The sequence below is a fragment of the Necator americanus genome, chromosome III, assembly GCF_031761385.1.
Source record: "Necator americanus strain Aroian chromosome III, whole genome shotgun sequence".
NCBI lineage: Eukaryota > Metazoa > Nematoda > Chromadorea > Rhabditida > Ancylostomatidae > Necator > Necator americanus.
Window position 1 is genome coordinate 16,820,368 of NC_087373.1, and position 18,667 is coordinate 16,839,034.

Below are 18,667 nucleotides of genomic sequence, written 5' to 3' on the forward strand. Positions count from 1 at the left end.
CGAAAAAGTGCATTTGATTTCTAATTTAATTTTCGAAGAACGTGACTGTTCGAAGCACACAAAAACATTTCGGCGGTTTACTTGGATCACGCTCCTGTTCTCCGGACTGTTAAAAACTGGTTCGGCAGATTTCACTATGGAAGATCAACCCCGTTCTGGACGGCCTTCTGACATTGATAACGATACTGTGAGTGCGCTAGTGGAAGAAAACATAAAGATTAGAGCTGAGGAGATTACTGAGAGGAAGACATACCTTAGCGTTAGGATTTGAAACTGGATATATGTTACTTCATGATTTAATCAGTGAAAACATTTGCCATTTTTCCTCTCTCCATTAAGTGACGAAGTACGACAGTTTGAACCTTCTCGAGAAACTTGAGCACTTCTACATGGCGTAGCGTACTTCAGAAGGTCTGGCTACAATGTAATGGGCTTCACGAGTTTTAGATAGCTATACAATCGTCTTTATTGAACTGCACATTCTGAATGACAAGAGATCACCATAAAGTATGCAGCTTGTGACACTCTCCAGGAGAGCTGGAGCACATCAACGTTCCATGGCAGGTCAGATAACAACTCCAGAAAGTTGTTAAATCGCCGTGACCTGCGTCCTGGTATTTGACGCTACTCGTGGACTCAGGTTCGAAGGAAAGCTGGAACAGCATAGCACTGCGATCGGAAGTGGTTTTGGAAATGAAAAATGGCGAAGTAACACAAAAATCACGAATAGTATTGGCGTCATTTGTGAGGACAGGACGAAGCAGTCATTGTAAAAGACGTCATAAGTTCTAGTAATGAGTATTGGTAATAAAAACAAAGAAATAAAAAAAGAGAAAGTGGGAATTTTCGAACAAAACTTGAGGGAGAGTCTGCATGAGGAAGTGATCAGCGAACCCGGGGAAAATAAAAGTCCACTGGTAGAAACAATGTCGACAAAAGCATTTTGCATACAAAACGAAGTGCTCTATCCATAGTGGAGTTGTTCCCGAGTGAGCCACTAAAAATCGGGGCAACCACAGCTTTCTGTATCCATATCCAAGCATACAGCTAAAACACCATAGTCTGGGGAGAGTTAGGACGTTATAAGGTGAAGCAAAGAGCAAGAACTAAACTGCCAACAATACCAATAATTATGGAAGATTAGTAGATATCGTTAGGCTGACTGATATTCAATAACGTCGCGTCGAAGACAGTTCCAGCAATCTACCGGAAGTTGACGATAAAGATAGCAAAATTTTATGGGAAAGGAAAATGAATTCTGGGATTTGCAAACACGCACTGGAGAGATAAACGTTATCGGTAAAGAGAAACTAGTGGATTGGTAACATAGATTGATCGCCCAGAGAGAAATATAAGAAACCAGATAGAGATTGTTCGAATGATTTTCTGGTTAATAAGCAAAAGATAAAGAGTAGGTAGGAATTGGAGATAACCAAGTTGTGGTGAGATCTGGAACTGCTATCAGCAGGGATAGGAGCTCTGAGCAGACACAGAAGCCTGATAGTATTTTTTAGAATAATGTTCTCGTAGCATTACAAGAAATAAGTAGGGTGACAAGAAGTTTGACTGCGGATACACAGTCGACGGTTCGAAACCTCCCTAGTGCCAACCGAGCCTTTCACCAGCCGAGGTCGATAAATTGTTACCAGAGTTCTCTGGGAAGACAAAAGCAGTGACATGTCGGTTTGCCCCCAAAATCACTGCGTTCATAAACCTCAACGATTTCGAATTGCACTCGAACGCGTTCTCGCATCCCTAGCTGATTGATACCTCACAGAGAAAGAAGAAAGAAGGAAAGAGGAGTAGGTCTAGGAAGGAACAATGTGGTAGATGACTAGGGGTATGTAGTTTGGTTATGTCAAAATGACAAATGATGTAAACTATCCTCACGACCGTTTGTACCGTTTGCTTACTCATGGAGTTATAACCAAGCCTCAGCTCTTTCCTTTTGCATTCTCCTCATGCGAGGAAGAGAAGACCCTGTTGACCTGCTTTAATATGAGCAAGAAATGCATCCGACCACGTTTGGTTATCTAAAGTACTTATTGACGATGCGGCATTTATCCCACGGAACTTAAGCTCCTCCACTCGAATTAGCTGTAATAATAAAATGGCCATCAACCGATGGGGGCACTTTCGCTTTCAAAGTTTCTGAATCGAAATGGCGCGTAAAATCTTCAACAGTCTAATAGTCAGTGACCATTATAAGGTTCTCGAATATCCGCTGACTTCCTGTAAATTTGACCAAAATGGAGTAGAGAACTTGTTGAAGACTTGAAGAAATAACTGGTAGTGGCATTGTACTTTTACTTCGAAGAGGCCAAAAATAAGAAAGAAAACTTGTTTCGATATCGTTGGAGATAATTCATTTGCAAGATGAAGGGAGCAAATGTGTCAGAGGCAGTGAAGGGGTTCTGTATTCGCGAAGAGGTAATATCAGTAAAAATACTGACTTATACCGGCGTTTTTAGTAGCATCGACGTTGTTTCTTTTTCTCAGTGGGATTCTGTTTGACAAAAACTCGCTGTCGTTCGCAAAAATTCGAGATTACAAAATACTAGCACACAGAAGATTATGAAGATGTGTGATGGGTGTGATAAAAATGTAGAGAATGAGAAAAAACATAAGCGGACCTCTGAGACCGAGCAACTAGTTACGCACCATCTGTACACTTTTTGTATCCCTCGGATCTTGAGCGGTTCCTCTAGGGTGGGCGGGAGGAACTCTACAGGATCACGCACCTAAGGGATCGTCAGTATCACTTTCTCTCACAAACTTTCGTTCTGTTCTTTTACTCTGATCACATTCTCGTAAACAACTGCTGATTCCTCTTCTTAAGCTATCACTGTCAACGTGAATGTAGTCGACGGTGCAGTTGCGTAAGCGCCTGCGCTCGAAGCGACGCGGTGAAGAAACCAGTTGAGATCGAGGTGGGACCGTGGCGAACTGCACTTAAAAATGTTGCTAGCAAGGGCACCAGCTCGAACCTATCCGCTACGACCAACCGCAACGCTTCGAGCGCAGCCGCTTACGCAACTGCACCGTCCATCATGTCGATCCGACTACAGCTACCACGAAACGATTATGACTGGCCTTCCTATTTTTATACCACCGATTTCCGGCGCAAAAGAGAACGTGAGCTGACAATTGCGCTCGATTAAACGTCGTCATCTTATACGAACTCCACAAAGCTCACAAGTTTCCCGGATTGGTTACATTTGTTCCTTGAGAACGGAGGAATGATTTGGTGTTTTAAAACTTGAAACTTCAAATTTCCCTAGCATAGAAGAGTGGTAGGAGATCATGAATTCGTTTGCACCACCACAGGTCAACATCGCTGAAGAACAATCATACCTTTCATCGATGTGGGATCGATAAGTAGGTGCTGTGGACTTCTCGCGGATGACAAGGACAGTGACCTAATACAACGGCGGATACATCCAGTTCATTATGTAGCCTGCGAGCTCATAGATCTCTGGAATTAATTAAAATGGATGGCGTCGTCCAAATGTGGACTGATCAGTTCATCGTTCAAAAGTTCAAAGGACTCTCTAGCAACATTTTAGGCCGACTTTCTGTTTGATGAATATTCGGGAGTGCTCCTTAGGAGACAACTAGGGGTTCTCTTTTCATAACACTAAAAAAAAACATGGATCTGGTGTACATTGTTTCTAATTCCTTTTGAACAAACTCATATCTTACTATTAGCATTTCTTTCTAATTCTTTTTTCTCATTTCTTTTCTAATGACGGAAGAAACGGAACCCGCAAAATGTCCGTTCACAAGGACCTTCTTCTTCCAGACTCCACTCTAGCCTCTGCACAGTGAGAGTGTTGCTAGCGGAAATTTGGCAAACAACAGGAACGAATACACGTCTTATCACTATTGATTCGAAGGAAAACCTCCGAAATCTGGAAGTGGCTCCAAAGAATGTGAAGTGAAAGAGCGGGACAAGGTGTGTCAAAGACTTTTTTCGAGGTCTAGATTGACCCCAACTATCGTTTCTGTTGTTAAAGGTCGTCGTAGGCATTGCGTGTACTTTGACCTGTGACACGATTGCGGTCGTTTCACGGAACGCCTCTGAGTTTGTTGTTCTCTGTTTCCTATTGTACTTCCCACTTCATTTATGTGTTAGACGCACCATCAGTTTGTTGTGGTGGAAGAATAGCTGGGGATGGATGTAATTGTTGTTTACACAGACGGAATCTCGGGAGCTGCGTCGTCGTTGTTGTTATTTGCCTTCTTCCGTACACCTAAAATGAACAAAGTGCTGTTGAGGTTGTAGTGAATTCCAACTTTATCATTAGTGGGTTACGAGTCAATGTCGGTAACCCAACCCTAAGTCCCTTAATTTCTGTTGCCTGGTCCTTATTCATGTCTGTTCTCGTTCTACGTTCCCACTAATCGCCTGTACCGAAGAACAATACTTTCATTAAGATGCGGATTTCCTGCACCCAATTCTTGAAATGGTCACTTCCGGTGAAACACGTTGTGAACGGACGGTGGACGACAACTCATTACACTATCAAGGTTTTTTCACATAAACTTGCGTAGTATCCTCGTTGGACATGCACTTCATCCAACTAAAACGGGCTTAACACAGAGTGGATGAATCATTGCTCAAACTACACGTGAGGTCTTTATTCTGCAAATACACGAAACACAGTTCATTTTCGTCTCAACTTGATGTGTATGTGTACACATCCAGAACAAAAGTGTTTTGTTTTCTAACCACGGGTGATAGTGAAGTTGTATCCAAAGCTTTGGAGATGTTCCAAGCAAGATTTTCGGGGAAAATGTAGTTGGGAAAGGGGGCATTAGTGCTTGGCTTATTTCTTGATGCTCAATCTTACTTTCTTTCTCTTAGTAACTCTAGCTTACCTGTCAATGATCCTCTAAGACTAACGCTTAGGTTTTGGGACCCCGGTTGATTTAGTTATTGACTTCTAGAAATGAGAGTCCCAACCCCATCTAAATTTTACCCGATCTTCTCTATTTGGTCGCTGGAACAATCTCACTCACTCCATTGAAAGGCAGCCTTGATATACTTGATATACAACTGTAAGATTTATTGCACGTCAAGGTTGCTTACAACGTTAATCAATAAGTTAGTGGCCCAATTCCGATCAATGCAATTTCGACCTATCCTTAAACAACAAGTCTCTCGATGCCAACATTCAGCATCGGAGCTGAACTATATATCAATATTTTCAGTCGGTATCTTCGAATGGAAGATTGATCTCTTTTCGGTCTCTTATGCATCGTTGTGTACTATCCACAGTGGGCACGAAGCGTGTTGAATCGAAGAGACGCATCGCGTCCTCCTCGAAGACGTTCAGTGACTTCTGTCCTTAGAGCGCGACAAGCTTCTTGTATCCCTTTTCTGCTTGTTTCTCATGACTTTTCATTCTTCTTTCGTAAAATAGTTCACGAGTATTATTACATAGTCCTAACAAAGTACGTTCCCATTAGTTCTACTGTTAGTTTTGCTGTTAGCGCGCCTCGAAGATTTCGGTTTCTGGCGTCGAATTTCTCATCCAATTCTTCGTGTGACTGTGCACAATTTGCTTTTTTTTTGTTGCCACAGAAGTAGTGAAATCCTTCCTAGAAAAACGCTGTTTGCGCACCATTACACGAAATCTAGAGCAGAAATCCATTTCATTTTAACTTTGCGAAAATATCCTAGCGTCAGAAGAAACTACTGAACTAGCAAACATCGGTTTTTTATAGCACAACTAGGGTAAAATAGTGCACAACTAAGGTAAAATGTAGTTATGGTAGGGGCACATAGTGGCACCTTTAATGCTAGAAGTCCTAAGCGTTGGTCTTAGAGGATCTGTGAAATGTAAACTAAAGTTACTAAGAGAAAAAAGTAAGTTAGAGCGTCGGGAAATAAGGGAGCCAGTGAGTGGCCTTCCAACTACATTTTTCCCCGCTAACTGTACAAATGAAAGGGAATTAGGATAAACAGTATGTACCGCTCTTGATGCGATGCAAAGATAAGTAAGGCTCTCACCTTGATTGCAACCGCTAGCTCCATCGCGCCGCCTCGAACGCAACCACTTTACGCAATTGCACCGACTTCATGTCGTTTTAACCTGACTTCCTGTAACTGCTTACGCCACCCTGCACCACGAGTCGAAATGTTCCAACCACACTGTAGCAGGTGTGCCGTGTTGCCTTCTTTACATGTTACCAAACATAGATGCTATATGATTTGAGGGAGAGAAACTTTTGTTATTTCGAGCTGTCAACGTCCAATGAAATCACCAAGTACAGTATTTAGCACTTTAACCCATTCCTTGTTAATTTGCATATGTATAGTAGGGTCAGAAAGTTATGAAGCACGTACACAATTGCGTGTGCGGCTTCTCAGGAGGCGGCGAGCGTAGCTGTTTGGAGAATAGTGAAACCCTTGCGGGTATCACCCATCGCTGAAGTTTGCGACGGTCCCACCTCGGTTCCAACTGCTGCCTGCACCGCGCCGTTTCGAGAGGGTGCGCGAATACACCCCATCTACAATTGTGATTCATCGTTCTGACCCGACTATGCACAACTCCGAATAAAGACTACAGTCGAGTCAAAACGAAATGATGCTGGACGCAGTTACGTAGCTGCCTTCCAAGAGGCTGTGGCGCCAGGGATCCCCAAGCTATGCCAACGGCTACGCTCCACCACGTCGCTTGGAACGCAGCACCTTACGTAACTGCACCGTCCTTCATGTCGTTTTGAATCTACTATATGTACATGTTAACGGAACGCAGCATAGAGGTTGTAGATTTATGACCAGGTATACATATACCCATTAAACTTTCATTTTATTTGAATAGAACGTTATGACTCCCCTGTCTCTGTTTCCGATGTCTGTGCGAGCTCCAATGACAGCTTGCATTCCGTCATTTGTGTTGCCTTACCTTGTTCTTTTTCCGTACGCATTGAACGCAGAATCTACATCACATTTCCACATATTTTCAGGATAGATCCAAGGATCCGCGATGGAAAGAAATCGACATGTCCAGAGAGAGCGACCAATACGATGTTGTGATCGTTGGTGGTGGCCCGAGCGGGATGTCAGCGGCAATAAGACTGAAACAGCTTGCAGAGAAGAGTGGAAAAGGTGTGGTGGTGACATGTTTTTCTATCTCCACTTACTGCTACCGCTGAAGAAGTACGTTTCTTAATAATTCTGACGGACCTGATGGATTTCTTCCTGGTTTCTGAAAGAAAAATTTCATATGTTCGTGTTTGTGTTGTGGAGAAAGCTCCTGAGATTGGCGCCCATATACTCTCCGGTGCAGTCATTGAAACGAAGGCCCTTGACGAACTGTTTCCCAATTGGAAGGAATTGGGTGCCCCAGTTTACGAAAAAGTCACGGTATGTTTGCTTCTATAAACGTGACTAAGTGTGCTGTCATTCTAGTAATTTCGTTCCAGTCCGAGTCAGTTGCTTTACTCACTGAAAAAGGGCGAATTCCCATCCCGATGTTTCCAGGAATGCCATTATATAATCATGGTGATTTCCTTCCCACTTTTTAAGACTTATCTCTTTGCGCTGTTCAGTATTTATTTATAGGTAATTACATAGTTCGTCTTGGTCATCTTGTGCGATGGTTGGGAGAGCAAGCTGAGGCAGCTGGAGTTGAAATTTGGCCCGGAGTAGCCGCATCTGAGGTGGTGTTTTATCTATTTTATTTTGCATTTCGAGTTTACATAACTCTTTCGCTATATAACATTAACTTATATATTATTATATAACTATAATATAATAACTAGGTTCTATATAATGAAGATGGAAGCGTTAAAGGAATTGCAACGAATGATGTAGGAATCGCAAAGGATGGTTCTCCAAAGGTACTAGCTCTAGCAAATCCGCAAATTTGTTAGTAATCGAGCCGTAGTTTTTTTTTCAGGAAGGTTTCGCAAGAGGTATGGAGTTGCAAGGAAAATGCACAATTTTTGCAGAAGGGTGCCGAGGTCATCTTACGAAACAGGTGAGATTGGTAAGACGTACGGAACTCGAGAAGAAAAAAAAAACCTACCCGCTTTTAACGTTGAACGGATTCTTTTGCATTTTGTGGTCATCAAAATACTTCTGTCCCTAAGTTCGGTCCTGATCTCCTTCCGTCACCTATAATTGGAATAATTGTGGGGTGACGCATAGCGTTCTCTTTGAAGATGTGCACTGGCCCCTCTCCACATTGTGCGACAAGCTACTCAGAGCTGTGTTATTCATACTTTTCATACTTTCATTTTATCGAACAACAGTCCATGAACAGGATTGCTTCGTCTTAGCAAAGTCTTCTTCATTGTTTTGCCTTTTTTTTTGTTCTTTTCTTGTAATTGTATATGATTTGAGCACAGTCGGTAAGAGATCCGCTGTGACCTCATGGTCGATGGTTCGAAATCGTTCCAGTGCGTCTCTCATGCCTCTGGGTCGATAAATTGGTACCAGACTTGTCTGGGAGGACAAAAACACTGACTTGATAATTAGCTGGCCCACCCCAAGTTTTTGTATAGGCCAACATTCCAAATCCTCGACAACTACAAATTGCAGTAAAACGCGTTGGCGCATCCGTAGTAGATTGATACTCCAGAGACTTTATCTTTTAATTATGTTGATTAGCATACTTCTAGTTATAACACGTTGTAAACCCTTTTTCGGCAGTTCAATAGTTTCTTATGACTATGAGTTCTTATCTTATGATCTTATGAGTTTCTTTTCTGTTTCTCTTCCCAAAGGCTATACTTTGTAGGAATTAGATTTCTGTACTACTTTTCGCGTAAATGTTCGTAGTCAGCGTTTTTCTAAGATTGATTTTTGGATATTACAACGGCACTCAAACTTGCAAACTGAAACCTTGGAAACCTTGAAGGTGCACTGCCAGCAAAAACAAACAATAAAATTAATCCAAAAGGACTTTGCTAAGAATACGTAGCCCTATTTATAGACTATTTGACAGAAAGAAAACAGAGAAATTATGAACAACAAGGAAAATTCGGCCGCACAGAGACCGTCCCCCTCTATAAAGAGTGGCTAGTGCACGTTTTCACCGAGACGCAATGCATCAGCACGATACAACAGGTTTATGCATTTGTGCACTGTGCAGTTAGAAAGGGATATTGTCCTTTTGCAACATTTGTCTTCTGGACGTTTTTGTAGTTTCTGAATTGAGCTATATGTATAATTGAGACAGTAGCAAGCTGGAATTTCTTCGCTTCAGATTTTGAAGAAATTCAATTTGAGCACTCACCCGATGTCATTTGGCATTGGTCTAAAGGAAATGTGGCAACTAGACCCAGCGAAGCACAGACCAGGTTATGTCGAACACACCATGGGATGGCCCTTAGTTAGTTTGACGTCTGTTTACGCTTTTTGTCTCACCCTCCATGAATCTGATTACTGTGGTTTTAATGATTCTAATTTGGTGCTACTAGATGTTTAGGCTAGAGATCAATACGGTGGTTCCTTCATCTACCACATAATTGACGAAGGACTTCCACTCGCTGCTGTTGGCTTTGTAGTGGCTCTGGACTACAAAAATCCTCACATCAATCCCTACAAGGTATGCTCCTCATTTCACGTAATATTGAAGTGAGGATCTGTCTAACGAATAACGTTAGACAACTGTCAAATTTAGGCGCCATCATAACAGCTCTGCTCGTGTTTCTTTTTTTTTGGGCTCGCGTGGCCTCCTTTACGTTTTGACCGGAAATGTTTTGTATGATTAGTTAAGTATTTGGGTCAAAGCGATATGAAGGTCGGTGAAGTTGCGTTAGCGGCTGCACTCGAACCTATGGAGCGTAGCTGTTGGGTTCGAAGGGCGGGGACCCCTGCCTGTGCCACTCACCGCAATCTCATCCCGACTCCAATTGCTCTGTCGCATGCTTCGAACGCACCCGTCTACGCAACTGCACTGATCTTCATATCGTTTTGAGCCGGCTTTATCGCAGCTACAATTACAAAAATTGGAGTGCAGTGCTTAGAAATCCAGTTGTGTTACTAATGTTCATTACTTGTTCATTGTCATTGTCATGGTCAAATTTCAGTATTAAGTATGAGTTAGATTGACGTTTTTCGTAGGAATTCCAACGTTGGAAAACTCATCCATCAATCCGCAAACATCTCGAAGGAGGCAAAAGAATCGGATACGGTGCAAGAGCACTCAATGAAGGAGGTTTCCAGACAATACCGAAACTGGTGTTTCCAGGTTGGTCTGCGATTTTTTAAAAGATATTATTTATTTATTTATTTACTCACATGCACCATTGGTGCACCAGAAAAGAAAGATAAAAAACAAATGGAACACACTTTGTCTGAGTCAGAGAATCTTGGGAGCAAAAAGAAACTACAAACTCTACTGAAACCGTAACCCAATTTATTGCCAGAGAAGACTAGCGCTGTCTTTTTCTGCGGCGGATTATAAGTACCACATGTCAAACATGTTGTTCTCCTACTCCAGAAGATGAAGAATCCTCTCGCAACATCTACTATCCCATCCAGGGCGCTTAACAGTCAAGTTACCGAAACATAAGCGTTCGGACAGCCGAATTAGCCCAAGGCATAAGGAGCACGATGAACTAAAAGCGAATCTGACGGGGGACCTTCACCAACTTTCGTGATCCTCAAACGACTGACCACCACAATCTAGACAAGCGGCAGTCAAGACCAAACCTGCTAAAAGATGCGGAACTTAGCAAGAGAAGATTATTCAGAAGTAATTGAGAGAGGAGGTAATATAACGGAAGAAATTAAAGAGAGATTTAACTAAAAGATATCAGTATCCTCGTTAGCGAATGAGCTTCAATGACCGGAATGGACTTCATATGTCGGAAGAAGGAAAAGAGTGGCCTCGCAGTAAGCTGAAAAAGATAACTATAGGAGAACCAGTGCAAGAACATTAGAAATGCAAAAGACAACTAAGAGGTATCATTGACGAGAATCCTAGATCCAGTTCCATGCCCTGTGCAAAAGGCATCAGAGTTGCTAGAATCAGAGGCATGCGGTTAGACATCAATATTCAAACACCGGCTTATGTCAATTTTCTTCAAATTCGCCTTAAATATCCTACTATGTTCGGCTTTAACAATATCACGCGGCAACAGCTCCAACCATCTAGCAGTTCTACAGAAGAAGTTTTTGAACATCAGGTCGAATCTTCTATGCTGTATTTTAATGTAATTTAGTGTAATGTAAATTGAAACCACCAGTTCTTTCACTAGTAAGTCTGAAGCACCAATACTTGCTGGGCGCTAATTTGGTTTCATTTCTGAGGATCCGAAAACACAAGATTAGGTCGGCGTGTATGCGTCTGTTCCTCAAACTGCTCTTACCTAATTTTTTGAGACCATCCTTGTAGCTATTCACCACTAAGTCTGCTGACATTCTTCTGAATAACATACGGATAAAAGTTTCTTGCACCTTTTCGAGCTTTGCTATATTTGTTTTCTTTGCTATATTGTTTCTTTGAAGGGCTCCAAATTTTGAGAGCCATATTCAAGATGAGGTAAGACGAACGATTTGTATAGACAAGTGAGAATAGTTGGATTAGAGGTATGAGCAATGCGGAATAGTCGAAAAAGGGAGGAGTATGCTTTTCTTACAATATGATCAGTATGTTCTTTGAAGTTAAGGTTATAATCCACAAAAATCCCTAAGTCTCTTACAGATTTACAAATTTTAAGAGGTAATCCATTCATACTGTACTCAGCCACATTCCCTTTACCTACATGCATAACCAGAGACTTGTCGTAGTTAATGTGCAGATCCCATTTGCAGGCCCAGTCGGACATTTTACCCAGTGATGTCTGAAGTGCAGTGCGTACTTCGAGTTAGTTCTCGTCATCATATATGCCGTAAATCTTAATGTCATCAGCGTACATTTGGACACCGACGTGAGAAGAGGTTGTGAGCACATTAGGTAGGTCGATAGTGTAGATGAGAAACAAGAGAGGGGACATAACTCCTCCTTGTGGAACTCCACTTCTGCAAGGGAATTTGGCTGAGTATTTGTGGCCGACTTTGACTGTCATACTTCTCATACTAAGATACGAGATCATCCAATCTATAACATGGCCTGTTATTCCGAAGTACTTAAGCTTAGCAATTAATTTAGAGTGACATACTTTATCGAAGGCCTTAGACAGATCAACGTATATTATATCAATCGATTTACCTTGATTGCAAGCTAAGGATAGGACCAGTCAAAAATACTATCAATTAGATTAGTAGATGTCGAAGCTCCTGCGACAAACACATGTTGTTGAGTGGGAATCGGATGAAACTTCTTTAGCCAAGACAATAGTTTATCCCTGATTATCTTTTCCATAATTTTGACTGGCGTTGGTAATAAGCTAATAGGACGGTAATCGCTCTGCAGATTAGTACCTGGGGACTTAGGAATTGCTGTAACTACGGCGCTTTTCCACACCTCCGGAACTTCACCTAATAGCATAGAGATGTTAAAGATATGGGCTAGAGGACAACATAAAGTAACAGCACACTCCTTATATACAATTGGCGGGATTCCATCATACGTTTCACTAACCGACGGTTTAAGAGACCTGAGATATTTGTAGATATCTGAAGGATGGAAAAATATGATACTGCACTGCTGTTGGATAGGAGCAATGCCAACAATTTCTGGAGTGTTATTACTGCTTTCTGAAGAAAACACACTGGCAAAATGCAAGGCTAGGGCATTAGCTTTATCAGCATCTCTGATATAAGTAACTCCTGTTTGATTCACAAGACCAGGAAGTTTTCCATTGCCTTTCATTTTATGCCTTAAGTACAAATAGAAGGGTTTCATGGATTCGCTGTGCACTAAGCGGCGCTCTCGATAACAAAGATATCTTTTCATGTGGAAGTCAATGTCAGAACATACTTTCTTGTACAGGTGGTTATGTAAAGGATGGTCTAATTCCTCAAAAAGACGTTGCCTCTGAGAGATTAAGGCCTTCAGTTGAGGTGGAAGATTCAAACAAAAAGCGCGAGGAAATCGGAAAGGAACAAATTTTGCAAGACCCTCATAAACCTTCTTGCAGAATCTGAGATAAATGTCCGAACATGAAGAGTATTGATTGAATAGAGTAAACCAGTCAACACCAGAAAAGTAATTGCTTAAGGAAAAGTAATCAGCCGCGAAAAAGTTAGGCATCGGAATTCTTGGAGCTGACATGGATTCAGGTGTTTCTAAATGGACAATTGCGTGGTCGGATGAGGCTAGCGGTGGAAGAAGCTCAACATCTAGAGTGTAGGAGCTAGGTGTAAGGAGAATGTCAAGAACCCTATCAGCGTGGGTAGGCAGATTCACATTTTGCACGAAACCAGCACTGGTAAAGAAATCTAAGAAAAGTGATGATGAGGATGAGTTGAAAGCTACGGAGTTAATCCAATCTACATGTAGATTGAAGTCGCCAAGAATAATAGTGTGATGATTCATAACCGCAAGATCGCTAAGTACGTCAACAAGTTTTTTATCATCAGCAACAGAACTATTTGGAGGTCGGTATACGAGTGTAAAACGTCAAAAAGTTGCGTGAAATTATCAGCACACAAAATTTCAGCGGAGAGTAAGTCAGCTTTAAGATCGTTGTCAGGAATAACGCTTTGGGCACTAATAAATGCGTTGACAAGAACGCACAATTATCTTGTAACTGTCATATACTATTTCCCTTTTCAATCTAATCACTTGCCAAATCAAGCGTGTAAGGTTTTTTCTTTGGCATCTTTCCTCAGTGTTCTTAAGTCTAATATAAGCTTGTGCTTTTAGCATCGTTGCCATCAAAAGCAAATTATTGACAGTTTATCTTTTGTTCCGGTCACGTTCAAGGTGATCAATATTTCCGTGTTTTACCTACATTCTACCTTGGCAGCGACGATCACACATATAAACGACTTTGGTAAAGCTGCCCGCAGAGTTCAGAGCCGCGCGGGCATGCGGTTTGGCAGCTCTGCGGATTTGATGGTTATTGAGCGCACTGTTGTGAATAGTCAATAACCACCAAAACGCCGGAGCCGCCAAAACCGCGCGCTCGCGCGGCTCTGAACTCTGCAGCTTAAAAAGGAATTTTGGTCAAGTTTGGGCTTGTTGACAGGGATTCCATTATTGAGGAAGCTCAATTGGCCAATATCAATGAAAAAAGCAAGAATAATCTCCCCCACCTCAGACGCGAAGGCGTCAACAGAAGTAGCTTCCGGCATTCAGCAAAGACCCCGGAGCAGCAGCTGAATTGTTTGTTGAAACAGATACAACAATCACTGAGAGAAGATGGAATCAGTCTCTCTTTAGCCGTTCACTGTCCAGGATCACCCTCAGGCATCCTTACAAAATGGACCGCTCGACTTCTTGATCCATGCCCCGAGCAATGAGAAATCCAGCTATGACAAGTGCAGATTCAACATCTTTTTATGAAAGACGTAGTCTCGTTCAAAGAAGGAACGTGTGCCAACGTCGTCAGTCAACGGCAAAAAAAAAAACACTTCATCTACTAAAGAGCTTGTATTTCTTTATTTCTTATATATATATATATATATATATATATATATATATATTGCGAAGAATTGCATCTTCCATGTCAGATCAGTTGTAAAACTGGTTCCCGTATATATAATGTCACGTCGTCAGGAGTTGTAAAACGTCACAAGTTCCACTCCTCAAAGCACGAAAGCTTCCTGACCTTCTCAGCTTTGTAAAGTACATGTACAGTACTTAAGAATTTTACGCTGTGTTAGAGGAAATATAGCAGAGCCTTAGTAAACAACAGACAAGAAGAGACCTAGTCGCTCCCATGATCCTCCCTTTTTTGAAATGTAGTGATCAAATTCTGTAATATTTTATGAATGTAAATTGCTTAGAACTATTAGTCCTATCACTACAGCAATGTATATTTAGTACGGTTTGGGAACAAATACCAATATGGAGTATATGTAACCTCGAAACTAACTGTTGGCTTTACAGAACTTTTTTCACCTTTGTCACTATTTGCAGTCACTTGGTAGTAGACGTAATTAAAACGGTCAAAATGCATTCACTGCACGTTTGGAAATATTGAAAGTGCTAGCTGACTAATTGCAGGTGGTTGTCTCGTGGGGTGCACTGCGAGTCTCCTTAACGTGGCAAAACTCAAAGGAACACACACCGGGATGAAGAGTGGAATGGTTGCTGCAGAGTCTATTTATCCTCTTCTCACTGAGGAAGCAAAATGTAACTTTGCTTTAGTTTTTGGGTAACTTAGTTAGTTTTGATACAGAGACATCATCCTTAGACAACTTTCTTTACCAAACTTCTTGCGATGATCATCAAAGACTTGAATTAGTTGCAGGCGTTACTCCGACTTCTTATCAGAAATCAATGGAAGAAAGTTACGTTTTCAAGGAGATGAAAGCTACTCGGAATATCCGTCCTTCCTTCAATACCTCTCTTGGTAAACACAAGTACACAAGAAAAACGAGATTTATTCTTTAATTGTAGTCGGATACAAAGGATTCGAAGCTGGTTGCAGCAGCTCCTATCGAAGCGAAGTGAAGCTAGCGGTTCCGAGCAGGCTGGAAATGTCGCTACCCCACTTATCGCTGCAGTTCAAGTGAAGCTATGGACGGTGCCACGTCGGTTCCAGCTTCACCGATCCGCTTCGAAGGCAACCGCTTACGCAACTGCACCGAGTTTCAGATTGTTTTGACTCGACTATAAAAATTGGAGGATTTGGTATATAACAAACTGGTCATGAATTATCAATGTTTCGCTTCATTCAAACCATTCTACTCTTCTTTAAAAGTTTTTTTGCTCGTTCCCTAGTCTCCCACCATTGTTAAGCGCAAGTTCACAGAGTTACCTGCGCTGAATGTAATGTCTTCTGAGTAGAAAACAATGGAAAATGGACTTTTCTGTCCAACAGGAGTGAAGCATTCTCTAGTTGTTAAGTGTATCTTAGTGTATGAAGCGTAGTGGCGAGAGTCAGTGGCTTTGTGCAGTCGGTGATTCGAAATGGCGAATCTCTACTGGTGGAATAAGCTGTCGATAGGCCAGAGCAGTCATATCCTATTCATTAGAGTGTTAGAAGTGAATCAAAGGTTGATTATCCACTTACGAGAACAGTTAGTGCGAGATTTCATCTGTATGCCTCACGAAATATGTCAGTCACCATTTAAAGTGAAGTTTTCCCTTCATCTTTTTGCTTCGAAAAAGTTTCGCTCAAATTTTCAAAATGATGTCGGTAAAAGTGAGCATAAGTGGGGCACAATTTAACACATTTTAACGTTCATCCATGCAAACACAGATAGTAAGTGATTATCATTTAACGTTCAATTCTCGCAATGTCTTGCCGAGCAGCCGTTTAATACATTCGGATCAAAACGACCTAAACTTCGGTGGAGTTATGTAAGCGGATATGCTCGAAGCGATGCGGAAAAGGAGCTGTTGGGACCTGAAAAGACCTTGCTAATATTTGCATCTGCTATACTTTTATTTCTACCTAGATATACACATTTCAACGCTGTTGTTACTCACCTTTATAAATTTGACGAGCGTTTGTAATAAATCACTACTTCAGGTTTTAGGTTTCTTTGTTGATTCTACGTAAGCGAGGTGATTAGGTAAGATATATGGGGCGTAAGGTAAGAGCAGCGCAATGGTCTGCTGATACTATTGACTGCCACGCATCGCATTCACTGATCAGCAGCATACGCAATTGCACGAAATCTTTACACAAAATTCCTGACCACCCTCCGATTTTGGATAGTCGAATGCGCTGGTGCATCCTAAAAGAAATGATCAAGTTAAACATTTTATCGCTTATCTTTTCAAATGTATAGAATGGCCAGCTTCGATGACTCATAACCTTCTGATCCGCATGCTTTTGGTGTATTAAGATAAAATGTACTTTAACTTATAGTTCAATATAATAATCGTTTATCAGGATGGGTAGGAGGATTGTTGTACTCGGGCTTGTTTTATGTGCTTGGTCGAGGAAAAGAACCGTGGACCCTTCATCATGGAAAACCTGATCACGAGAAATTGATGAAGAAGGACGAGTGCACGGTAACTACAATTTCTATCCTCGTTATATATTGTCGCATAGGTTAGCTTTTTCTAGCCAATTGAATATCCAAAGCCAGATAATGAGGTCACTTTTGACTTGCTTACGTCCGTGGCTCTTACTGGAACTAATCACGAAGAAAATCAACCTGCTCACCTTACTCTGAAGGACGATAGTGTACCGGAAGGGGTAAATCTCGCTCTATATGATGGACCCGAGCAGAGGTTCTGCCCTGCCGGTTGGTTCCTTTCGCTGCTTTTGGTTTTACTCATTATATTACTATACTTAAAGCTATTATATGAGTAGCATGTAAGCAATGGGTAGAAATACAACACTAAAGTTCCAAATAGATGGTTCAACAGCAGCGGTGATGAATTCTTTTCTTGCCAGATCTTGGCTAAATGAACTTTTTGTGATGCCTGAATATCGAAAGGTCAGAGAAAATGAAGTCGAGAAGAGGCGAGTTATATCAAAAGGGTCAGTCATGATTACGCTTACACTAACTAGGGAATGTTGATTAGATTACCTGGTATATACAAGGCTGTTGCCTGTCGAAACGGTTCTCTTTGAGAATAAAGAATGCGTTTTTGAATTGTTCTGTTCAAGTGTCAATAATTTAGGCGTCTATGAATATGTGCCGCGTGAACAAAACCCTTCCGAGATGCGCCTCCAAATCAATGCCCAAAACTGTATACATTGCAAGACATGTGACATAAAGGATCCAACCCAGAATATCAATTGGGTGACTCCCGAAGGAGGAGAAGGTCCAAAGTATTCCGGAATGTGAAATTTTTTATTTGTTCCACATTTACAAAACTGCCCCTTGCAAGTGCTAGTGTTCATCTTTGGTAACTTGAATTTAGTTTTTGCACCGAACCTCACTTCATTTCCGGTTCACGAAAATTGTTAGTTATATGTGAATGATCAAGGGTTGTTTTTTGATGTTTATATGTATCTTTTAGGTTTTCTAATAAAATAAATTATTTATTTTCTGCTATGTACACCCCTTTACGTTCATACACCCGATAATAACCACTGAACGAAGACTATCTGCATTTACACAACTCTGTACTACTATTCTTCTTTTAATGTAGCAAAAAGAAGTTAAGCTGAACAAGTACAGGATAACATAAAAGCCATTAAACCATTTCAAAATGTAACCTTTTTTTGCTATTAATTTTAGCGAATATTTTCTCCAGTTTATATGTGATGAAAATAGTTATGTAGAAATTAACGGCGGAACAATGAGTAATGGGAGCAACTACCAATTTTGCTGACTTAAAGGCGCTAACCATTATCACCATATGTAAAAGGCGTCAGCACATACTGGAACACCTCAGTTCCTGTTGTCGAGAAAATGCAAAAAGTATTATAGTGGCAGGATAAGGCTACTCCGCATACAGTCCTCCTGAGGATTGACCTTATGAAACAGATTTTTGGGCGATGCATAATTCCAAGGGACTTGGAATCCGACTGACTTCCATGCTCACCTGATCTAACGGCTTCATACTTCTGAAGATTTCTAAAAAGCGGACTCTACCGAACCAAAGATCTAGAAAGATCCAGCAGCATACCTCAGAGAGATTTTGTCACTCTCTCGAATTCTAACATATGAAGATTGTTTTTTTTT

At 41.3% G+C, this 18,667-nt stretch overlaps 1 protein-coding gene across 2 annotated transcripts; it reads left to right on the forward strand.

Annotated features, from left to right (window-relative positions):
* Positions 1-136: 136 nt before the first annotated feature.
* Positions 137-17,824, forward strand: RB195_009830 (uncharacterized protein; the record flags this gene model as incomplete). Of its 2 annotated transcripts, XM_064190555.1 has the most annotated exons (17): positions 137-191; positions 3,897-3,955; positions 4,438-4,530; positions 6,976-7,117; positions 7,299-7,375; positions 7,435-7,513; positions 7,574-7,671; positions 7,774-7,851; positions 7,911-7,991; positions 9,222-9,347; positions 9,444-9,563; positions 10,082-10,208; positions 15,078-15,206; positions 15,325-15,426; positions 16,918-17,039; positions 17,095-17,275; positions 17,658-17,824. In XM_064190555.1, 17 exons carry the CDS (start codon positions 137-139, stop codon positions 17,822-17,824), a joined length of 1,836 nt encoding a protein of 611 aa, XP_064048137.1. The 2 variants fall into 2 exon arrangements, with proteins under 2 accessions (XP_064048137.1, XP_064048138.1); XM_064190554.1 differs by lacking the exons at positions 137-191; positions 3,897-3,955; positions 4,438-4,530; positions 6,976-7,117 and having other exon boundaries at positions 7,199-7,375.
* Positions 17,825-18,667: the final 843 nt, after the last annotated feature.